Source organism: Pempheris klunzingeri, chromosome 13, assembly GCF_042242105.1.
Source record: "Pempheris klunzingeri isolate RE-2024b chromosome 13, fPemKlu1.hap1, whole genome shotgun sequence".
NCBI classification, from domain to species: Eukaryota; Metazoa; Chordata; class Actinopteri; order Acropomatiformes; family Pempheridae; genus Pempheris; species Pempheris klunzingeri.
In genome coordinates this window covers 153,953-177,880 of record NC_092024.1, presented here as the reverse complement: position 1 = coordinate 177,880, position 23,928 = coordinate 153,953, and the positions used below count along the sequence as shown (strand labels likewise).

The following is a 23,928-nucleotide window of genomic DNA, read 5'->3' as shown; positions in this document are numbered from 1 at the left end:
TCACTCACCATTGAGTGTTCATGACAGCAGCAGCTTAGAGGCAACGTCCACTCGCCAGCACAGCCCCCCACAGTCATTTTCCCCATAATGGACTTTATCTTGATACTCTCCCGTTGAAACAACAAGAATGGCTGTTTCACAGACTTACACAGCCATCCTGTGGGGTACAGGCATCCTTTTTGTGATCTTACCTCATCTAAATCTGGGATTGTTGGCTGACTACAAGATCTGTGGAGATTCTGAGTGTGAAAGTAAGTCCTCAAGCTACTAATGTAATTATAATCTGTAATGTAACACCGTGTACAATAGGTGTTTTCAGTGCTCTACGTTTTCTTTATGATGATATGTTTCTAAAGTTATGCATTTAATCCATCCATGCATTTTCTAATTCAATTGAATCTTCGTGTGTGTGTGTGTGTGTGTGTGTGTGTGTGTGTCTGTAGGCCTGCTGAGCAGAGTGCAGGCCATCAGGGACCACCATGGTAAGGACTGCCGTTTCCTGAGCTTCAGACGAGGAGACACCATCTTTGTTTACCACAAACTGACTGGAAAGAGGGAAAACCTCTGGGCCGGCAGTGTGAGTCTGACATCTCCACCTCTTTCCCTGTCTGTCTGTCTCTCTCTCAGTTGACACTGACAGGAAATAAAGAGGAAACGTTTTCTTCAGTTCCTCTTTAATGCTGCAGTGGCCTCACGGACCCCTGATTCTTTTCCTTTTTCTTTCAGATTGACAAGCATTTTGGTTATTTCCCAAAGGATGCGGTGCAAGAGGAGCAGGTTTATGCAACTATGGAGAAAATAGTGGCAACGCAGGTAAACAGGTTCTGGTTTCAGTGGCTTTTCTGATTAGAGTCTATGAACAGAGAATGAAGTGTTGTGGTGGTGGCGGTGCACAATATAAATGCCTTATTGCTGAAGCACCCTCATTTCCTCTCTTCATTCAGAAATCGGATTTCTTTTGTATGGATGAGTTTGGTTATCCCATTGACTCCAGTCATTTGGATACTGATGGCGATGATGAGAAAATCCCACACCAGGAGACAGAAACCGCCCAAACCGCCCCATATACAGAGGAAACAGACAGAGGGAGTCGCTTAACGCCTGAAGACGTCTCCACTTTATCCACAGCACAGGAAGCTGACGGTGCATTGGACGAAGAGGAGGATGAAAGCAAAAATGCCGGTGATGCTGCTGCCAGGACTCATGAGGAAGCTCAGGAGGCTCCTGTCGCCCCTAAAGAACAAGGTGGGTCTGCTTCCCCTCCCTGGCTGGGTTCTTCGGTGACAGGATGGTTAGGTCTGGCTAAAGAGGAAGATCCTGGCAATGTGGCTGAAGGAGAGAGAAAAGAGACGCAGGACGAATCTTCTTTCACTTCTTCAGTGACGGGTTGGCTGGGGCTGGGAGGAGAAGGAAAACCTGATGATGCTGAGAAAAGTAGAGAGATAGACGGAGAAACTTCTGATTCTTTGGCTTCAACCATGACTGGGTGGCTTGGATTTGGAGGAGAGAAAGCAGAAAAAGAGCAAGATAAAAATAGAGATAATGAGGAGGAACAACAATCAGCAGAGAAATTCAGGAGTAGGAGGATGTCTCTGGACTTAGAAGGCAGCCAGTTACACGAAGACATGGGGACATTAGATTGGCTACAAAACGGACTGTCCAGCAGGCTGGGGTTTGGCCAGACCAATCAGGAGCAAGAGACAACAACTGAAAGAGAGGCAGAGGGAGCAATCCAGGAGGGGGGAGAACAGCCAGTATCTAGCTCCTGGTTTGATAAGGGCATTGGGGGCATTTTAGGCTTCAGGAAAGACAAGGAGGTTGATGAGATTATGGGAAGTGGTTTTGAGGACACAGAGGAGGATGAAACCCCAGGGACACCAACAGGCTCAGGGAATGTAGATACCAGTCAATCACAGCCCACACTGACAGAGGAGGAAAGGACGGACAGCACCAATGAGTCAAAGGTGGAAGAAACTCAAGAAGACCAAAATGCCCCACCAGAGATAGAGACCGTTCCTGTCAGGGCTGAGAGTAATACTAACGATGTGAGCCCCTCAGACAGCAGCAAGGATAACGTCTTACCTGAAGATGCAGCATCCGAGGCTGATCAAAAAGATAGTTCTAGAGAGAAAAAGTCCCAGGATGCAGGCGGAACGTCATCAGCGCTCTACAGGTTTTTCCAAACAGGCAGTGAGGAAGGAGAGGAAAATAATGTTGTAGACATTAACGACAAGGAGAAAAACATAGTAGATGGGGAAAAATCTGCAGAAATGGAGGGTAAAGATGATGAGACACACACATCAACAGAAAAGAAAGAAGAGGATGGCAACAGAGAGCCAGGAGAACAAGAGACTAAAACCACAAGTGACACCGATCTGAGTTTTGTGACACAATCTGACCTCAGTTCTGTGGATTCAGATTCAAACTCTGTAGGCAAGCTTGAGGAGGATGGAACAGAGGCTGTGAGAAGGGCTGAAATCCCAGATCAGATCGATAACACAGACGGATCCACCGATACGTCTCTTAGACTTGGTGTGAATGGTCACCACCGTGAGGGCGGAGGGAGTAATGCAGAGAGAGATGTAGTCCATAGAGAGACGTCCACAGCTCAGACTTCACCTGCTCACAGTGCAGACACCAGTGTTGCTCACACTGACGCAGAGAAGCACCAGGATGACATAGGACAGGAGGGAGAGGGGCACCCTGGTGAGGGCAGCTCTCAGGAGTTTGGATTGTCCCATTCTGCTAATACAAGTGCTGACGTTACTTCTGAAAATGCCTCAGAGGAGGACAGAGGAAGGTTTTCCACCAGTGAGAGCACAACACAGATAGAAGATGATGTAGATCAGGACTCTGCACCTCCACATATGCGACAGGAGGACACACAGAGTGAAGGCGGCGCTCATGGTCTGAGGGAAACTGCTCAAGAAACAGGGCGAGATAGCGAAAACAACGCCCAGCCAGTTCAAAGGGAGACAACAGGGTTTGAGGAAGACTTTTTGAATGAACGTGGTCTTAATTCAGCTCCTGGCTATGAAACAGAGGATGTGGAGGAGTCAAAGAAAGAGATGAAACAGGAGGAGTTAAAGGAGGCGGAGGGTATAACGGCACTAGGAAAGCAGCAGGAAGTGGAGGAGGCGAAGCAGGATGAGGCAGAGGAGATAAAGGAAGAGGAGATGCAGGGGGAAGTGACGGAGCAGGAGACGGTGGGGGATTTAAAGGAGGAAGAGCAAAAGGAGGAGACAGAGGAGAAAAAGGAGAAGGAGGAGAGGCAAGAGGAGGTGGAGGAGTTAAAGGAAGATGAAAAGAACAGGGTGTTAAAAGAGGAGAAAAAGGATGAGATGGAGGAGGTAAAGGAGGTGGAGATGCAACATGAGGTGGAGGAGGTAAAGGAAGATGAAAGGCAGGGGGAGAAGAAGGAGTTACATGGAGGAGAGAGTGAGGTTGAGATGGAGGACATAAAGGAGAAGAATGAGCGAGAGGAGTTAAAGGAAGAGGTGGAGCTGAAGGAGATAAATGAAGAGGGGAAGCAGGAGGAGGTAGAGGAGATAGGAGGACAGGACTACCAGCAGGAGGTGGGGGAGTTAAAGGAAAAGAAGAAACAGGAGGAGGAAGAGGTTCCAAAGGAAGAGGGGAAGCAGCAGAAGGTGGAGATAAAGGAAGAGGGGAAACAGGAGGAGGTGGAGGAGTTAAAGGAGGGGAAGATGCAGGAGGAGATAGAAGAGCTAAAGAAGGAGGAGAAACAGGAGGAGGTAGAGGAGATAAGAGAAGAGGGCAAGCAAGAGGAGAGGCAGCAACAGATACAAGAGTTAAAGGAAGAAAAGCAGGAGGAGGAAGAAGAGGAGGAGAAGGAGGTGGAAGGAGTAAACAAAAAAGGAAAGAAAGAGGGCGAAGAAGAACAAGTGCAGCTATCTCATTTTGAGGTAGAGAAGGAGAGCACTGAGGCAGAAAGCCATGAATCTGAATCATCCACAAAGACTGAAAAGACGCAGATGGAGAAGGAGGAGAGAGAGGAAGAGGAGGAAAAGCAGGAGGAGGTGGGAGAGGTGAAGGATGAGTTGGAAGAGGAGGAGGCTAAGGAGAACGTGGAGGGTGAGAGGTGGGACAAAGAAGAAGAGGGGAGCCCGAAGTGCCCTTCAGATATTAGTGAGGACGAATCTGTGAGGGACAGAGGTGGGCAGGATTTCGCAAATAGATTGAGCTCAGTAGTTGAAGAGGCAGGACAGCGAAGTCCAGACGCTGACGGGACAGGGGTGAGTCAGGCGTCAGCATTTGAGGGCGTGGAGAGAGATGAAGGTAGCATGCAGGAGGAGGAAGAGAAGGAAGACACGAGAAATGATGGTGTGATGGAAGAAGAGCGGGATGAAGACGGCAGTAGCAACGATACTGCTATTTCTGATCTTAATGCTGCGGGAGATAATCCGACATTGAAAGTTGAAAACACAGACAAGGATGTGCTGAATCCAGGTGAGAGCGGCCAGAGCAACCTTCCTAATCCTACTGTACTCAGCCAGGCAGCTGATGCCACAGACGATCACCTGTATTCTGTTACTGAGCCTCCTGATGAGAACATGCTCCATCAAGGAGATAAAACTGAGCCCCGAGACAGTGAAACCAGCAGCCATGGGATTTCCACCGAGGACCCCGACAAGGAGGAGAGAGGGATGAATGTGTGGCTCGATGAGATGAACATAAAACATCCTAATACAGCTGGTGGTGAATTCAGGGCCGAGGGAGTTCTGGTTTCGTCCAGCGAGGATGTGATATCCGAACAATCTGTCCCCCATGTGTCACAACATCTAGCGTCTCCACCTCTGACTGCTGGTCACAGTAAAGAGACGGCAGAGAGCAGAGGAGCATTTGGCATTTTCAAAAACACCTTTTTTTTCAGCCAAACACCTGCCACAGACACTGAGGACCCCACAGAATCTCCCCCAAGTTTGCTCTCTGATACGGGTGAGAAATCTGACGCACAATCCTCCCAGACTTCTGAACCACAACTGGATTCAGCCACTGATTCAGATCAGGTTTACATTCAACATTTGCACGCAGACCCTCCTGTCACCGTGCCACAACAGCAGCCGCCTTCTCCTCCATTAATCCAGACCCCATCCCACCCCAGCTCTCTGTCCCCAGACGCAGGCAGCCCCATCCAAACAAGATCCCTCTCCAAAGACTACAGGAACCTCCTCGACCACGTGAGCGCGGATGAGACGACTCTTCTGATGGAGCTCTTTGGGCGCCACAAGCTGCAGTTCTTGGATTACATGTTGGGAAGCTCCCAAAGCGTGCCTGATGACCCTGACAGCGATGAGTCTATATTGCTGGATGTAGAAAGACTTCTACATTATCACAGGGAGACACTGGCCGCTCCCAGCACGAGGCTCACAGATGCACCACAGGAGGACACAGGAAGGATGAGAACGCTCGTTGCACTTCAGAAGCTAGAAATGCTGCTGGCAAGAGTGAGAGAGGCTTTCAGCGTGGGAAAATCAGACACCAGTAACTCAAACCATCAAGGTATTTTTGTCTATGCAGCCCCAAAGATCATGGCTGATATCAGTGATACTTTAAGCTAATTGGACATTTTAATTTCAGTATGGGTTTGCAATTATCTCAATCCGAGTGCATGTGTCTCCCTGTTAAATACAGCTGAGGCCAGCTGTGTCGGAGAATCCTGTTCAGCTCACAACAAAGATAAGGAAATGGCCAGTGAGGAAGAGTCAAGTAAGATGGGAGATTCCTCTGTGGGCCCAGATGACAAGTCTCAAAGAGATGAGTGGGTGGGGGCAGAAAAGGAGAAAGATGGACAACGGAGGAGTGGAGGCACAGGAAGAGAGGGGGTAGCTGAGGGCGAGAAAGGAGGAGAGGAGGGGGAAAAAAGTGACGAAGAGAGAACATCCCCCGAGTCACATCCAAATATTCAACCTGGATCAGCACAGTCACAGGAAGGTATGGATGACTCAAGTATCCCTTAATCAAGACGGATTAAAAGATGATTACAAGCATAGCGATAGCATATGAGGAGTGCTACTCGGCCTATTGCATCCTCATTCCTGCGACATACAACCTCACAAACTGGAACATAAAGGCAAAGCCAGGACATAATTTGCATTTATTTACATTTAACAAATATAGAAGCTTTGTGTTGGATTCTAATAATGTTGTATTACCAACATCACTGTGACAAAGGGGCGAAAGCTTACTTTTTCAATTCTGTTATGTTTGTGACTCCTAACTCCAGGGGTGATGAAGCACATCCTGGACTTTGCTTATCAAATGGCTGAAGACTCAACCACCCATGTTCACGCGGTGAAGGAGCTGCTCGCATGGCTTACTGTGCAGGTAAGAGCCATCGGCAAAAATTGTGGTTAAATCATCTCTACATTATCTAAAACGTGACATCCAACTATTTTGCATGATACATTTTGCTTTGCTTCATTGTGCATCATCCTTCAGGTTCTCTTCTGAAACTATTAATGAAACGTACAGAGATAGATGTAATGCTATAGAATAATGGTTTAAATTAAAAAAAAACAAAACTATATTATCTAAGCACTATTCTTAAATAATTTAAAGGCCCCATATTATGCTCATTTAAAAGTTCCTACCAGCGTTTGGTGGTCCTACTTTGACAGTGGTCATGGTTTAATGTTCAACAAACACATTATTTTTCCTCATACAGACATGGCTGCTGCAGCTGTTTTCAGCCTCTGTCAAATGCTTCGTTTTAGAAGAACAGAACAATCTTGACTTTAACATCTTCCTTATTTAGATTACTTACTTACTTGCTGGTGTGTTTTTCTTTGATACTGTTAGCAGTGTTACCGGGAACCAGAGACACAAGAATTTCAGTGCAGAAACAGTAGCAGACAGTGAGGTGGATTCAGGAGGTGTCCTGTATAAGGGGATAGTCTGCCTGCTGAGGCGCTAAAGGAGGTCACATGATCAACAGATCCCCTCATGACATCATAGGGGGAGGCAAATCGAAACAGAGCGTTTTTACAAACAAGGGAGTGGACGGTCCTTTCTCATAATTTGACAGCCTCATATTTATGTTGAAAAAACATTTAAAAGTGTATTTTGCATAAAATGGGATCTTGAACAAAAAAAATCACATTTCCTAGGTGAAGGGTTCAAATGTTAAAAACAAAACCACTAGTTTTGAAAATGAATTATGTCCTTTCAGTGTTTTTCCCCTCACACCACTGTTTAGTAGATAGGGTGACTTAAGGTACGTTGTTTTACCTGACCCAGTTTTGACATGTTTTGTCAGGTAATCATGGTAAGGTTTGATCATTTTGTGCAGGACATCTTTAGGATCCTCTGACACACTTCCAGCCGTCCATGCAGACATGTTCTTCATGTCTCTGCATGCTGTGGAGTGTGGCGCTTTAAGACTCTGAACTTGTAGCATGTACATCTGACTCTCCCTCTGGCATTGAGCCCTGCCTGCCTCTCAGCTGTCCAGCTTGTTTGGCTCCTCCAACATCACTCACATTCCTTGTGGTGCTGGTGGCTCTATTACACACAGCCAACCAGCTGGCAATCCGCCTGCACTACAGGCAAACTGTCAAAGGATTTTGACAGAGGGCTGCTAATTCTCTAGTTTCACATGGACGAAAGTGAGGCCAGTTCGGTGAGTACGTTTTGAAACATCTGGTGAGGTTATAAGTGAGACTGAGTCAAGTCTTCACCTGTGTCCTACTTAAACCGCCTTATTAGCAAGCGGCCATAACTCAATACATGTGACACATGACGGTATGCTACTGGACGAAGATGGCTTTGGTGTTTAAATACACTTGTTTGTTGAGTTTGAATCAACTCTATTATTTATTAGAGCGATGATCAAAGAAAGACTTGGGGGTACGCCGTTCATTTCAGTGGCACCTGTTTCTGTTGGTGTCACTCGTTAAGTGCTCCGATGTGCCAGTGTGGCATTTCACAATTGGTGACGTTGCGAGTGAACCATTTGACCGGTAGGGGTGTGATTATAATTACACGAGCCTTTGGTGCGCAAATCAATATATATGTTTTTATTAATTATCATCATATATTACACATGTTCTACTATCGTTTTTCTAAACAATAACGGTCTATTTGAGTTTTTACGATGGGTGTTTTTTTAAAGAGATACCAACATTCCCCCCCCATACGACGTGCAACGTGACGTAGTCCACTCTTGAGCGTCGGTGTTGTGAATAGGATGTGACTGCCGCTAGCCCGCTTGATGGTTTCAGCCCCTGCTCCAAATGTTTATCTTAAATGAAAGATATCCCTGAAATAACAGCCAAATGAGATAATTCGGAAATGGCGGAACATACGACAAGCGACCAGTTGTCCAGCAAAGCGGTCGACTTTCAGGCGACGGCAGAGGCTTACTACAGTGTCGCCGTGGAGAAAGTGAAGGATGTACGTTGCGTTATGTGGCAGGTTTCGTTAGCATTTCCCAACTAGCCGTCACGGCTGATACAACTTAACGGACTGTCAACAGTCGAAAACAGCTCAGTATTGTCGCCGAGTAAATAATGTAATTTGGCACAGCTTAGATTTGACTACGTGTGTGTCGTGCCAGTGCTGTTGGCCAGCTGTCAAGGCCACATTGACATTTTATGTTGCTTTTTCAGACGTGTTTGTTATTATTCATAGTTAGCTAGTCAGAATTAGCTAGCTAATTCATAGTGACGCTGGTGTACCTGATCAGGTGTTTTCCTTCTGGTTTTAATCTTTAAGCTTAAATATGGAAGGTGCTTGTCTTCGTAGCTCTGTCCTATCATTTAATTTCTTTAACAGCTGTGGAGAAAACTGTTCAGGCTGAGTAGCTAAGACTAAATACTTGTAATACTAACCAACACATATTTCTTGCCAACATTGCAATTTCTCCAGGATGAAATTATTTGTGTTTGGTTCATTTTAGAGGTGTAAGAAGCATAAGCCTTCTTATTGAGGCACCAGCTGTTTTGTGGATCACTGATCACAGACTGAGTCCTTGATTAGGACCAGTACACTTCTCATGAGCTACGAATGTCCACAATCAGTATTGCTTTGTGTGTAATCTGTTAAAGTGAGTGAGCCAAATATTTTTCCCAGACTGACAAGGATCGCACATCTCTTTTCAGAGATGTTCATGAAAGACAGCCCCTAAAATATACAGCTCTCTCCTCTTTGTTCAGGTTGTATCATCACTGCCTGATGACATCAGACCCGGGCCGGACCTGTACGGGGTGCCATGGGAACCAGTCATCGTCTCCAGCCTGGTGGGGCTGATGACAGTGCTGTTGTTCACCTGTAGATGTTACAGCTCTGTGAGTACAAAGCCATATACATATATATATTTCTTTCGCAACCTGGCCCACTTATCAACTAATTAATTTCATCATTGTTTCCCTCTTATTTCTTCACAGGTCAAAAGCAGAATGTATCGGAGTAAGTCCTTACTACTTATTCCTTAATATCACTGTACATTAACTCATTAAGCAGAGATAAGTCAGAAATAAATGAAAAATAATTTCAAATTCTTTCTAAGGTTCGTATTCCCTGTTTTCAGGTAAAGAGCGCTGGTTGGCAGAGCAGGTTGCACAGCTGCTGGATGAGAAATGTAAAGTCCTTGAGACTCTCAGCAAATGTCAACAAGAGGTTGGTACTGGTGGAAATGATAACTGATTGCTGGTTAGACAACACTGGTTGTTTTCAGCTTAGGCCAAATTCATATAATGTGTTTTTATTTCCATGGTGTGAAAAACATCTTATATCTTCTTTTATACAAGAGGTTTGATCAAGAAGCAGACACCCTCATTACAAAGCAGTCCTGATGAAATGCATATTTGTTTTGGTTATCATGCCCTAACCCTAACCCTACTCCGATGTATTTCCTCACTACGTGTCTTTTATAGTATGACGACCTGGAGAGCTCACTGAGGGACAGTGGTGTCTTGGCTCAAACTCAAAAGACAGAACATCTAGAGGTAAAGCAAACTGTTATTTGCTAAGAAGTTATTTACTCATCCAATAGTTATCGAGCAACATTATCATTCATTCCAATAGTCCAACATTCACTCTCTTTTACCTACCTTTTTATTTTTACTAATTCTTGTGGGAAATGTCTTACTCTTTAACTGCTAAATGCTCCACTATGGTCACCAGCTAGTTGCTAACTCCTTGCTCACACTCATTCACTGTTTTGCTCTCACATGAAAGAACTCTCTTAATAGATCTTGTTCACTTGCTCCTCCAGCTCACAGCCAGACAGTTGGGACATGGCAAAAATGAGCTGGAGCGGGATCTTGAACAACTGAAGGATCAACTGGACCGACAGAGAGAGCATAGGATAGAGCAAGAACGCAGAGTAGGAGCACACAGACTTTTGACACATTCAAATAGGCATGAAAATCCACTGCAGTAGTGTGATATTGATGGTGCGGATTATTCTTTGGTTATCGTTCCAGATAGCAATGCTTGAAGAGAGCATAAAAACAACTGAAGAAGAAAGCAAGGACCTCCAGTCACAGGAAGAGCAGGTACATTCTTTGTACTTTCACATTCTTCTCTGTTGCTTCATCTTTTTTCCATCTGTCTGTTTCATATGACATTATCACTGTCTGCTTGTCTCTAGGCACAAACCACTCTCAAAGTGTACAATATGAACAGCGACCGACTACAAAGGAACCTGGAAACAGCTGGAGAGGAGAACACACTGCTGCAGGACAGCAACGCTCAGGTAGGATGCTGTACACACCTGCAGTTACTGTGCATGGTAGCAAGACGTGATTTTGCTTTTTCATGGTTGAAATGACAGTTTTAAAAGTACTGTTGAACTAGTTTGTTCCCTTCAGTCCATCCCCCACCCATTGCCCCTTGTTCCTTGCTCCATCATTTAGTCGCTCTGCCTCTGTCTCTCTTCAGTTGAGGCAGCAGGTGGAGGGATGGGCAGAAAGAGTGAGTGAGCTGGAGGCAGAGATGAGCAGGTGTGAGGTCGCCTACAGCGGGATGCTGCAGGATGTGACCAACAAGGATGAGCGTATAACGGTATGGTTGGTTATAGCATTAATTATCGTACCCTGTAGCTACTTACTGTATAGTATCCCTTGCATTTTCCAATTAAAACCACAGAAGAAGACTGCAAACTAATGTAAAAGATCAACTGTGTTCAAAGGATTGTGCTGTTAGAAATGAGTTTGATACCACGTGTTTGTGTGCCTCCAGTCGTTGACAGATCGGCTGCTGAGGATGAAAGCGTGGGATTCAGACCTGGAGGAAGAGAATGGTGAGGAAGGAGGAGAGAGGGAGACGTCCAACGGGACAGCAAGAGGAGAGGAGAATGGAAGAGGAGACACACAAGGCCATCTCCAGAAAGTCCAGAAGCTTATCTATGCTGCTAAGGTACTAAAATGGACACAAGCATACGGTATTAATGATGCCGCGTTTGATGTAATGTAATGCTTAATGTAGTATTCAAAGAAATGTTCGTAAAACTCCAAACCAGACTTAATCAGATACATCGCTGTACATTTTATTGAATGCCTACTGATGCGTTGTGATTGTGTTTTAATGTAGCTGAATGCAGATCTCAAATCAGTAGAAGAAGACAAGGACAGGGCATTCGCCAAACTGGATGATGAAGTCAGAGCTAAAGAAGACCTGCAAGGTGAGTCAACAGAACAGTGATGTTGGTTTGAAGTTCTAAATCACTTCTATCAGTATAGAGACTAGACATAGCACTGATGTAATGTTTGTTGCATTTGCGTGTTTCTTCCTGTAGCGAGCATTAAGGAGCTGGAGAATGAGAAATTATCTCTGCTGTCAGAGTCTGACCACTACTCAGATCAGGTAGCTGACCGCAGCTAAGTATTACTGTGATATTTTTTATATTGTTGCTCCACTTTTATTTGGTTTTAGATTAATTTCCTCTTATTCGTGTGTTCAGGTCCAGAGACTACAACAGAAACTCCACATTATGACAGAAATGTACCAGGAGAATGAGCTCAAGCTGCACAGGTATGCACACACACATAAATGTACGCAGAAGTGCAAATACAAGCTTATAGGAGCGGTACAGGATGGTGATGACTGTGCATTTGCAGGCTGCTGACAGTGGAGGAGAAGGAGCGCATGCAGAAAGAAGAGAAGTTAAATAAAGCAGACAAAAACATCGCGTTGGCCATGGAAGAACTCAACAACTATAGGTAGCCACTCCCTCAGACTATCAGAGTAAGAGTATGAACTATGCAGAAACCCAGCATGAGTCTCACCCGTGCATCACTTTTTGTCCAGACAACGAGCAGAAGAGATGGAGGAAGAGCTGGAGAAAACCAAACAGTCTTACCAGACTCAGATGTCAGCGCACGAGAAGAAGGCTCACAATAACTGGGTTGGTAAAACTCCATGTGTATATCTGTGTCCTTGTGCGTGTGTCATGGCATGTTACTGACCTCGGCTTGATTTTCCAGCTGGCAGCCCGAGCAGCAGACCGAGAGCTTGCAGACATCAGGAGAGAGAACGCCCTCTTTAGACAGAAGTAAGCACACAAGAACCGAATTTAGATAGACACGAGGTTAAGGTGGACTTCAGGAGCACTCAAAACTTGCCTGTTCAGAACATATATTCATGTTCTTGGATTTCACAAAAATATACTGTACTCTGAATGTTTTTTTTCTCATTTCATACTTATTGTGTATGTTACTGAGTCTAGTCCAGAAAACGTTTGCTTTATGTTGACTGTGGGTGTGTTTGTTTACAGGCTGACAGACACACAGTTTAAACTAGACGCCCTCGACAAAGATCCATATGCCTTGGACAGCCTGGCCAGACCGCTGCCTTTCAGAGGTTGGCACACACACACACAAACCAGGCGCACATTATTGAGCTAAGATGATATTCAAATGAATAGATGAATAGATCCCAGCCTGGAAGCAGTAGGCCACACATGTATTTGACTTTGCACTCACCAAACTGTCCCTCACCCACAGCTGAAAGGTCCCCATATGGTCCATCTCCTCTGGGTCGACCTGCATCTGAAACCAGAGCTTTTCTGTCTCCTCCCACGTTAATGGACGGACCACCTGCTAGACTCTCTCCTAGAGGTACGCGCACGCACCAACAGCTGCAAGCATAAATATTTTTCTGAATTTGTATTCATATACTTTGAGGAGATTCTCCCAATATCTTCTCGTAGTGTGGTTTGTCAGTTGAGTTTTTTTTAAGTACAACCAATAATAGCCAAGTGTCCTTGGTTATTATTTATGGGCCATTTTCTCTATCACTAGGTTTTGCTTCTTATTTTACATGCAGCATATTTTCTGAATCAGTCTCACAGTATCATTACAATAAACACTTGTAGCATGTTGGCGATGATGAGTCGGCTGTAGCATGATCAGCTGTAATGTAGAAGCATGGTGTGTATGCTGGCATGCTGTTGGCACTCTGGAGGCTCCATGGGAAAAATAGGATGCAATCTGATTGGTGCTTAATCTTCTCAGTTCATTCTGATTGACACAAAGCTTCCACTCTCTCTCTTTGTCTCTCTTGCAATCACAATGTGGTCTTCTTGTCTGATATTTTTGTCCTTGGCCGATCGGGTCTGCTTGTTCCCTCCCTTCTCTCCCTCTTTCTCGTTCTCTCCCCCCTTCAACATCTTCAAATATCCCTGCTTTCCTTCCTCTCTCCCTCCATCTGGCCCTTTCCTCCTCCACAGTGGCTCGTGGTCCAGTGGAGCCCCCAGGTGGCCAAGTGGAGATGGAGCGGAGCGGAGGTCCTCATTCAGACAGTGGCTCAATCTCTCCCACATGGGAGAGAGATCGCAGGGGACCTCCACCAGGACCCCCCGGGCCCCTAGGACCCCCAGGTGTGTGTGTGTGTGTGTGTGTGTGTGTGTGTGTGTGTGTGTGTGTGTGTGTGTGAGTGAGAGAGATAGAGAGACAAAGAGAAAGACAGAAAGAAATGAGTCATGACCCAGGACAGCCAAGCTGGAAAGCAGCCATTGTTCATTGCTAAGGTTATTAGGTGCACCTGTGTTTGGCAAGTCAGCAGTCAGAGACATGCAGTGTGCATGTGCATGCTGACTGCATGTTGGTATTGCATGTGTGTTGTGTTCAATGCATTTTGAACTGTGACACTGGAGACTCCAGTTGTCTATGAATCTCTGTGATGAAAGTGTTCGTATCATTTACCGGATCACATGACCCTGAGAGGGAAGGTCCACCCAAAAAAAAAAAAAAACACAATTTCTAGGAGTTGTATGAAACAGTGTGGTTGATATCGTACTAATAAGTCTTGACACATCTTGGTGTGTGCTTTCTCTCTCGCTGTGGGTTTTTCTCTTAGGCTACATGTTCCCAGAACCAGGAGGCCCAATGTACAGGAGACCTCCACCTCCTCCTGGAGCGCTGGGCCTTTTGCCTCCTCCGGGCTCCCTCCCACCCGGCCCTCTCCATCCCAGGGGCGTCCCCCTGGGACCACCTCACCCTGTAGACATGGCAGGTGAGTCACTGCGACCTGAATAGCTGCTTGTCGTTCCTTCATTGTGTTCTCGTCTATCTTAAACTCCTTTGGACTAGATATGTAAACTCAACACGCATTGACGTGGAAAAGCAGAGAGAAAACTGTGTAGACGTCCTGTGTAAACTACATGAACCATCTACTTCATGATTGTTTATTACCACTGCTCATTCATGTATTTCCTGTCTTCAGATGGCCCATACAGAGAAAACAGCCATGGGCCTGGTGAAGCGGATCACAGGGAGGTCAGATATGCACGTGTGTGTGTTTGACAGTGATTCAGTGTGTTTGGATCTGTGGTCCAGCCTCTGTAACATTTACCTTTGTGTATCTGTGTCACCAGTCTGCTCCTGGTGATCGAAGAACTCCCCCTGAAGCCGACCCAAGGATGGGGGGCGCACCCCCTCCTGGACCCCCAATGGGCCCCATGGACGGTCCCTTTCCCCGTAGAGCTCCCTATGGACCACCACCTCCTGATTTCTACCCCCCCAGAGGACCTGGGGCCCCCCCCATGATGCCTAGTAAGCTGTCACAGCTATTTTCACATCTTTTTTTAGTACCACATGATCTCTACGTACCATCAGAGCTAACACTCGTGCTCCACCTCCTCTCTTTCCAGTGTGGGCCCCCCCACCCCCAGGGATGATGTTCCCTCCTCATTTCCCTCCCGGTGGGCCTCCCCTTCTTCCTCCTCACCACGCTCCCCCCATGCGGCCCCCTCTCCCCGACGGCCTCCCACCTCCCTCCATGGGCCCTCCCCCTCCTCGGCAGACCCTCCCCTCCCCGCCGCACAGCCAGTCATCAGAGCAGCACACGTCCTCGCCTGAAGACGCCATTTGACCTGCCCAGGACTTCCCCTTGAGCTGTGGGATGACGTGTTTCTGGTTAAATTGAACTCGGTGGTAGATGGACGGTTGGGCAGGTTTTCCTTCCTTATATTTTCTTTAACATCTCCTTACTCACCAGGAGGGTGTTTTTGATGAAGAGTGGGGAAACCATCAGCCTGTTGCCGTCTGTCTGCTTCTGCTCAGTCTTTCTCCTCTATTCACATCCTCTCCTCTCTCTCTCTGCTGCCCTGTCACTTGCCTTTTTTCTTTCTGTGTTCTCTCTCGCTCTGCCCTTTCATCGTCCAGCTCCAGTCCCTGTGAAGTAGTTCCTGTCGCTGTGGAGTCACTCTGGCTCTGTTGTGTAATTTCACGGGCATGAATACGGAAGCTTAATCTGTATGTGTGCGTGTGGGAAAGTTGCCACCTGAACTACAAACAGTTGCCTGTTTGCTTGAAAATGTCAGAGAAGTTTTTAATGCCACTTAGGTTGAAACGTGTGCACGTAGAAATGCTGTATGTGTGGTATGTTGGCATCACTTCTTCCCAACAACACAGACCAAGAATTCTAAATGATCATGAACAATCAGGGAAGAAATACATCTTTTATGGCCTATTACTATATATTTTGTTACACCGGCACATTTGCCATTGCCACCATAATTTAAAAAAATGTAGCCATTTAGCAACTGCTTCGTTGTTGTTGACCTGGATTTTACACTTAAATCGCGTCTTACATCAGGTCTTATTTTGTCTGTCACAGAACTGACTCGATCTTGATTTCTAATATTCTTCAGAGGACAAGTGAGGCAGCAAAATTAGAATCTTAGGATTGAAATGAAAGTGAATGACCGAATGTCACTGGCTTCCCTGTGGGATTTGTAGGAGTTTGCCTTCATCACAAAGCTGTTATTTCAAAGAGCAGCAAGTAAGCAATGCTTCGGATCATTTTTCAGTGACTTGTATATGTCCTTGGCTTGAAAAAAGTGGCTCATAGTCGCTGCTTGTGTTTGATGGAAGTAAACTGTGACTCACCCTGGCAGTCACAGAGAGGCGAATTCAATGGACTGACTGGAATAGAGGCTCTCTTCAAAGCCAGACACCCATGTGAATTTTGTAAAAAGTGATTATTAATAGATTAATAAAGACTGTCAAATTGTCGATTGTCTCCATATTTCACGACTGTATTAGCGCTGTATTTTTCTTGTATGTGGACCCTCAGTGGCCACCAGGAGGAACAGAGCACTGGGATGTAGCTGGAAGTCAGGTTTGTCAGCGTGCATATAGCATGCCCTGGTAATGTTTTAAATGTATAGAATATTCCAAAATATAACTTATCATTACCTTGATTATACAGCTCAGCTCAAAATGACTTTCAGAGAAATTTTCTCTGACATTTAAGGACCGTAAAGCTTTTTCACGGCCGACATTTTGAAATGTCACAGCAGGAAAACCCACAGGTGTGACTAGTAACTCCAGCTCCAGGGTGTGCACGCTGGCCCACTGACATGGCTTAGTGGGACACTTACTGGACCAGAGCCATCATTAATGTTATTAGAAACACTTGTTCTTACCTTGCTGTGTCAGAGTCTGGGGGTTAAACAGGTCCGTTAACCCCTCTGCTTCACCAAAAGCTATTTTTGTGTCCTGTCTTTCCTGTGTGATCTCCGTCTATTTGCAGAGCTCTGCCTCTAAACAAGGAGCGCTCAGCAAAATGAGGCACAGTGTTTTCTCATGCACAGTATATACGCTTGTATGCACATCAACATTCTAGGATGTTGCCATTGTTACCATGAACATGTGCTGTTGTAATTCTCCATAAACATTTATGGTACAGATATTGATGTGTTGGAGCCTCCTGTCATGTTTCTTTGGTCCAGGACACAGACTGGAGCTCTGCCTAAGTGAATGTGCATTATACAGATGATGTGCGTTGCACTTGTGTGGTGTGTACATGCAAGAGTGTGTGTGTGTGTGTTATTTGTTGAGAAGCCTGAGGAGAGATGCTGTTCACAGTGTGCTGGTGGATGTTTTAATGGAGTGTTTTCATAGCCACTAGTTTGTGTTTTGTCTGAAGCGAAGGAGTCGTGAGTAAAATGAGACATTCCTGGGCTAATGTAGTAGATTGAAGTCACCACATGTGGAGACTTATCTGTGTAAGAAGATCAAGCTGCAATACGACTGGCTGTTCCATGATGTTGACGCTGTGCAGTACGTTCTCCTAAAGGAAGAAATGCTCTGGCGTGTGATCAATTGCAAATTCATTCAGAGAACATATGCACAGGTTTTAAGTCCTCTCAGATCCAGGCAGGTTTTGTGTTTTTTTTAGTTCCTGTATCAGCCACTAATCTGTAAACACAGTTGTGGAAAGCTGCTAATAATTTCTATTAGTGAGGCAAAGAGCCACAGCTAAAGATATGGGGGCTCCTCTTGGTCTGGCAGTACTTCAACATAATGTAAACCATCTAAGAGCTCTCCTAGGTGTTCATGTCAGTGTTTTCTCTGCTAAAAATATGGTTTACAGACACACCAAAAAGTAATTATAAAACAGGTTTTAATTGTAAAAACACCCACACACGTCAACAAGACAGACACAAATGTACCTGATACATTTTTAACATCAACTGTCAAAAATATTGATTTGAATATTTTACATCCCCACTGCCACCTTCGAAAAAAACAAACAACAAAACAAAAAACCACACAACCCACAACATTTCAAAATGGCAGTTTTGTTCATCACCCTTTATAAACAGTGGGCGGTATCTGTGGAGATTAAGTGGTGGGTTATGATTGGAAGGACATGGTTTCTGTACAATTAAGCCGTCAACATAGTAGAAAACTCCAAACAAATCTGCACAGCAATGAAAACCAGTAACACACCAAAACAAGAAAATCAGCTCTTGTCAAAACGCTCATAAGGACTGGAAGCATTTTTCATGTTCATGAGTAGTGATGCAAATGTGGATTTTCCTTTAAAGAGTGAGCCATAGACAGATAGAGGTAGATGTGTGAGAAGGGACTAATACCTGTTGAACAACTTTAAAGGGATACCGTGGGATTTTAACATTTTCTTATAACATGATTATAAGACAATGATTTTCATATACCATCAAGTCAGAAGAAAATAATTTCTCTCACAACACACATAACTTGATGGATTACTGACAGCAGTTTGGTAAATAAAGAGGGGAGTAAATTGACTTTACTTGGCAAGCTATGTTAACAAAAATAAAGGATTTATAAGAGTTTTGTGAGGAGAAACAGACTTAAAAAGACATAAAGGTATCACTCTAACACTGTATGTGGTCTAGAGTAGCATCAAAATAAGTCTCTGATGTCTTTTCTACACACTTGAGGTTTGAAGAGGGTGAGTTAAAGCCTAAAATGTCAGTGTCCAGTACAACTCTGATACCTAGTTGAATTTGGGCTTTACATGGGAAGCATTATTCCTTTCTGAATGTATCTGAAACAAAAGACTGTGACTAAAAAAAGATGCAGGCACTGTGGAGTGCTGGGTTCCCTCTGCAACAAAACCCACATACACAAACTGTCATATGATCACCACATACTTAGTGAGAACACCGCGACAATAACTACCAATTATCCGTCAAGACATTTAGACTGATCCACATTAAAAAAAAAAAAAAAACGGTGCAAATATTTAAAATGTTTCATGGCACAATCAACGAGGTTCATATGAGAACCAGTATTTCCTCACACATCATTAGAGCTACAAATCTCAATTACACACAATGACGTGAAACAACTCTACCCTGACCTTCTGGTACGAGACGTCCATGAAGGGAAGCACCTTCTAAATGCTCCAAATCTTGGCAACAGTGCATTCTGGGAGTGAACTACGTTGTACAAAAATGTTAAGTTCAAGCTGGAAAGCCTTCTCGACACTGCCGCAATCAAAGCGAGACACTCATTTCAGCTATGAGAACGCATCAAATAAAATGCCGCTGGTCCATAGACAAGAACCAGGTGGATGGATCAGTTAAAAATGTCGACAAAGGCTCAAAATCCAGTCATTTCAGTCCAAATGTGACACTTAGTTTGAAGTAGAACTGTTGATGAGGTCAGTTGATGAGATTTAAGGCCTATTTAAACCACGTTTCAACAGTATGCTTTACTTTCACACCTGGAATCATTTTGCATGCCACTAGAAATAGTAACCTGCTATGTAAGAGACAGAATGATGAAACTGAGGGGGGGGAAAAAAATGGTGTCCACCACACGCTCAGTACTGTGGCTCTTTCTTTACTGCGAAACAATTTTTTGGCATTAGTCAATAAAAACCTGCTTTCATTAGTGTCCAGTCTTCAATGTTGCATCAGTGGTTTTTACACCATGAAAACAACACAAATCTGCACATAGTAAATTCAAAAATGACTTCTCAAACTGAAATGAAATGTAATGAATAATGGAATGAGTTTCAGAGGCTTCAGCCATTATAAACCTCGAAGTTGAGCTATAGGTAGCACATTTTCCCTTAACGGTTGATTTAATATGCCATTTTGGAATTTAGCCAGCCATCTGCTTAGAACTGTGTGTTAACAGCGAAACCTTCTCTTACCTCTTCATTGAGAGAACAGAAAGTAGGACTGGTACTGTCATTGAGAAAAACAAAAAAATAAATCCAAAGCCCTTTTATGAACAGAAGCAGTGGTAACTGACATGTCGGTGGAAATGATTAGTCTATTCCTGTTTGTCCTTGTGACGTGCCTGTTGGCACAAGAGGCAGCTTACCGACCGGTGTCGCTGTTAGGAGTGTAGTGGACAGTGGGAAGATTTGAGAACTGTTCAGCTGTGTGCCTTTTCATGCTTGCAGAAGTGATTGCTACAATGGGTGTGTTATATATATGCGTTTGCCTGTATTGCGCATGTGTTTGAGGTCCGTGTGTGTGTGTGTGTGTGTGTCTCAGCAGTTGAGAATGGATCTGTTTCTGTCTGGTCTGAATGGGAAAACGGAGCCATCGGAGTCGGCCTTCCCTCTGTGGGGACCCAGCGTGGCCACGGCCTGGAACACACCACACACCCATACATGGTTGTTAAAAGATGTCTACACACACACACACACGCACACGCTAACACACTAAGGGGTGGACTGTGAAGCAAGATTACTGGGTTAGCCAGGTATATTGAGTCTTAAGCAGGGATTTGCAGTGTCATGAAGGTGGCTCTATTTTGTGCAAACACGTTGAGCCATATATTGTATTAATGCCACAGAACAAAGTCCCAGTGACACAAACAGTAGCATCACATTGTCAGACGTGCGGAAGAAGAGTAAATGGCAAATCAAACACCTCTTTTATGAGCACACACACAGATCCTGAAGCAGAAAGCCTGGATAAACAAAGACAACTGATAACCACCTTTGTGATAATCTCTGACTTTATCTCTGAGAATTTAGGGTTTGTAGAGCCAGCTCACACATAGAAAGAATGGCTCTGTTGAAATTGCTTCATAGTACAGCCCTCTGGGGACAAATACACAGCTCTGAATATGAAAAGACACATTTGCAAACCTTTCTGATAGCCGTCCAGTCCTCCAGGATGTCCAAGTCAGGCAGCATGTAAACAATATATGGACGTGAGGAGGGTTAAGGACAACACCATGGGGAGGAGGGAGGAATTAAAATCGGAGTAGAGGGACAGAAGCTAGATACCAGTATTTAGGATTTATAGATGCAGTAACAAAACCTTAGTAGTATGAGTGTCAACAGTAACAGAGGTATTAACAGCAGAAGGATATCAGACACCACTGAAGGTCGTCTCCTCTTCTTATCTGGACTTAAAGCATCTCTCCTCTTCTTCCTTCCTGATAACTCATCATTCCACAACTCTGAGAGAGATAACCACAGAGACGGATTAAAATGTTTTGTGCAGGCAGTGACCAGAATTTACAGAGCAGCATGTGAGTAGTGTGTTCTTCTTGCTGTGATTAAAATACGTTCTATTCAGTTGCACAATCGTGACACAATGTAATGTGTTCTGAGCACGTTACCTGATGTAATATCTATGCTGTGTCTGTCTTCCTCCAGTCTTCTAATTTTCTCCTCCAATTCACTCTGTACTGTATCAAACAGCAGGAGCTTCTCACTCTGTGTACACACACACACACACACACACACACACACACACACACACACACACACACACACACACACACACACACACACACACACACACACACACACACACACACACACACACACACACACACACACACACACACACAAGGTTGGGTTAGAGCTGGGGATTTAGTTGTGATGGTTAGGCGCTAGGAATGCAATATGTTAATGAGGGTACTCAAAAGTACAGAGGTACAAGTGTGTGTGTGTGTGTGTGTGTGTGTGTGTGTGTGTGTGTGTGTGTGTGTGTGTGTGTGTGTGTGTGTGTGTGTGTGTGTGTGTGTGTGTGTGTGTGTGTTCTGACCTCCCAGTGCTGGCATGCTGCCTGGGTCTCACACTCATACTTGTTCTTAACAGAGTCCAGACACAACTCTCTGTAGATACCTGACAATGACAGAGGGAAACACACACATTAAGAGAGTGAATAAAGAGACCAGATTGTGTAAGATGTTGTGTGTGTGTGTGTGTGTGTGTTAAAGTTACCTGCCACCTTGGTGCGGACCTGCATATTCTCCAGCAGTACTGCCAGAGGCTCCAGATATTCCGCTGCCCGACCAGCCTCCACCTCTGCCAGCTTGCTGTTCACCTGACTGAGACGCTCACGATACAGCCTACACACACACACACACACACACACACACACACACACACACACACACACACACACACACACACACACACACACACACACACACACACACACACACACACACACACACACACACACAGGTGTCACTATGGCCATAGCTAACTCCTATGAATGACTTTCACATTTCATGTTAATTTTCATTTCAGCCAAAAGGTAATCAGTTTCTGCCTTACTGGTCTTTGAGATCCGTGAACTGTTTCTCCAGGTTGGACATTTCATCCAGACACTCTGTCCTCCTCCGCTCACAGTCCTCCTCATCCATTTCTGGAACATTAGAAAAGACACACAAACACCTCGAGGTTAGGCATTATGAAGCTATAATGAAAGAAGAAAGCTGCTCAAGAGCTGATATGGAAGTAAAACCTGGCAGACGCATATTTCGACTAGCTTATGTGTCTGCCAGACCTTTGCAAATGGGAAGAGTCTCAAAAAAGGACAGCTTTTTGAGTGGGAATGTCCAATCAAACCTTTGGCAGCAACTGCTTTTCTTATCAGAATCATCCGCTGAATTAATATTTCTTTTGACGACAATCATTAACACAATTTAAGTAAGAATGTTGTGCTTATTTTCGACTGCTTCATAACTTCTCACCAGAGCTGTCTCCATCCTCGGAGACAGAGGAGGTGTCAGAGTCCTCCTCCTCTGAGCTGGACGCCTCCTGCTCCTGTTCCTGCTCCTCCACCTCCATCTCCTCTGCTGTGCTCTCCTTCTTCTCCCGATCACGGTGCACCGGCATGGAAAGCAAGTCAACTTCAGACGATCCCTGTCAAATTAAAAAGACAACGTCAGGCTCTTTTACCTACAACAGATACTGTTTTACACTGTGAACACACTGCCTGATTCCATTAGTTTAGTTTAGGCCTTTAGACAATAAAAATGAGTGCCCACACTGTACATCCACTGGGGAGCGTTAGTTTAGATTAGTTTAGTTAGTTTAATTCAGTGAGTTCTTCTTATTGATGTTTACCCGTCATTATATTCAAAGTGAACGATGTTTTATGCATATTTTACTGCATGCATCTACATCATTTATGTTGGATCAATTTGGAAAATTCTTATCTAAATATAGGAAATGTGTTGCGTCAACATGATAGTACCCCCAAGTGGTAGATTGTTCTTGAAATTAATTGTTTCAAGTTTCTCACGAAAAGCATTTTTAACTGACTTGGCGATATTTTTCGTAATTTAACCATAAAATAGGAATAAACAATAACAAACGAGAATACATCAAGTTAGCATTGCGTTAGCACCTTAGCATGGCTGTATAGTTAGCTAAGTATCAAGCAAGATTAGCACGACTTGCTACAAAACAAATGCAATAACAGAATAGCTTGAAACTAAACTACAACTCACAAGATGGGAAACTGCAGGACGTTTGTGAGAATGTTTAGAAAGAAGCAATCTTCAGATAAAAGAAGCTTCTCGGTTTACAATTTCACTCGTGTGTCCCAGTTAAGCTAAAAACAAATCTCAGAAGAGCGCTCTTATTTGTATAGGGAACTGTAGTTTTCTGTATCGCTGGCATTCACATCACTAAAAGGCTAACAACAACCCTTTAACTACGTTACCCACAATTCAGCACTGTCGCTTGAGGCGGATAATTCGAGCAGACTGTTGAAAGACGTTTAAAACTTTAAAGACGGTCAAATTGAGATAGTCGTTTGTGACGGATGTATATTGCAGCTTTATAACGTTAGTATATGATATAGTTCAAACTTTATAACCAATGTGTCCTTGTTGTTGAACTATATTGGCGTTGAATTTTTCTAGTATCCATTATTTTGTTTTCCCTCCTCCCTCCTCCGCCATGATGTTTTCTAAG

At 44.5% G+C, this 23,928-nt stretch overlaps 3 protein-coding genes across 6 annotated transcripts; 2 read left to right on the top strand and 1 right to left on the bottom strand.

Annotated features, from left to right (window-relative positions):
* The first annotated feature begins 28 nt into the window (after positions 1-28).
* mia2 (MIA SH3 domain ER export factor 2) lies at positions 29-16,478 on the top strand. Of its 4 annotated transcripts, XM_070842088.1 has the most exons (28): positions 29-251; positions 444-577; positions 727-813; positions 945-1,245; positions 5,653-5,952; positions 6,245-6,345; positions 9,174-9,305; positions 9,405-9,426; positions 9,548-9,636; positions 9,894-9,965; positions 10,235-10,345; positions 10,446-10,517; positions 10,613-10,717; positions 10,903-11,025; positions 11,203-11,379; positions 11,554-11,644; positions 11,759-11,826; positions 11,924-11,994; positions 12,081-12,182; positions 12,271-12,367; positions 12,447-12,514; positions 12,737-12,822; positions 12,966-13,079; positions 13,691-13,840; positions 14,320-14,475; positions 14,686-14,738; positions 14,837-15,014; positions 15,113-16,478. In XM_070842088.1, the coding sequence occupies exons 1-28, from the start codon at positions 128-130 to the stop codon at positions 15,331-15,333; spliced, it is 3,405 nt and encodes a 1,134-aa protein (XP_070698189.1). In that variant the 5' UTR covers positions 29-127; the 3' UTR covers positions 15,334-16,478. The 4 variants fall into 4 exon arrangements, with proteins under 4 accessions (XP_070698189.1, XP_070698187.1, XP_070698186.1 ...); XM_070842086.1 differs by lacking the exons at positions 29-251; positions 444-577; positions 727-813; positions 945-1,245 and adding an exon at positions 4,481-5,502; XM_070842085.1 differs by lacking the exons at positions 29-251; positions 444-577; positions 727-813; positions 945-1,245 and adding an exon at positions 4,481-5,520.
* Positions 1,251-4,564, top strand: LOC139211560 (glutamic acid-rich protein-like; the record flags this gene model as incomplete). Its single annotated transcript, XM_070841803.1, has 3 exons — positions 1,251-3,350; positions 3,387-4,467; positions 4,557-4,564. Coding segments are annotated over 3 exons (3,189 nt in total), but the record flags the coding sequence as incomplete, so codon positions are not given.
* Positions 16,479-17,871: 1,393 nt separating the features above from the next.
* brms1la (BRMS1 like transcriptional repressor a) lies at positions 17,872-23,574 on the bottom strand. The gene is made up of 9 exons (XM_070842147.1): positions 23,460-23,574; positions 22,698-22,869; positions 22,279-22,369; positions 21,940-22,067; positions 21,761-21,840; positions 21,330-21,426; positions 21,078-21,167; positions 20,851-20,915; positions 17,872-20,343 (listed from the first exon to the last, which is right to left on the bottom strand). The coding sequence occupies exons 2-9, from the start codon at positions 22,840-22,842 to the stop codon at positions 20,245-20,247; spliced, it is 795 nt and encodes a 264-aa protein (XP_070698248.1). The 5' UTR covers positions 22,843-22,869; positions 23,460-23,574; the 3' UTR covers positions 17,872-20,244.
* Positions 23,575-23,928: the final 354 nt, after the last annotated feature.

What these genes read in the sequence shown, in the direction of transcription:
- brms1la (XM_070842147.1), bottom strand. Translation starts at nt 22,842, where the DNA reads ATGCCGGTGCACCGTGATCGGGAGAAGAAGGAGAGCACAGCAGAGGAG. An exon ending in CAGCATGCCAGCACTGGGAG is followed by an intron (nt 21,427 to 21,760) that starts GTCAGAACACAC and finishes GTGTGTACACAG; the next exon opens with AGTGAGAAGCTCCTGCTGTT. An exon ending in ACGACCTTCAGTGGTGTCTG is followed by an intron (nt 20,916 to 21,077) that starts ATATCCTTCTGC and finishes AACCCTCCTCAC; the next exon opens with GTCCATATATTGTTTACATG.
- mia2 (XM_070842085.1), top strand. Translation starts at nt 4,572, where the DNA reads ATGCTCCATCAAGGAGATAAAACTGAGCCCCGAGACAGTGAAACCAGC. An exon ending in TCCAGTCACAGGAAGAGCAG is followed by an intron (nt 10,518 to 10,612) that starts GTACATTCTTTG and finishes GCTTGTCTCTAG; the next exon opens with GCACAAACCACTCTCAAAGT. An exon ending in AGCTAAAGAAGACCTGCAAG is followed by an intron (nt 11,645 to 11,758) that starts GTGAGTCAACAG and finishes TTCTTCCTGTAG; the next exon opens with CGAGCATTAAGGAGCTGGAG.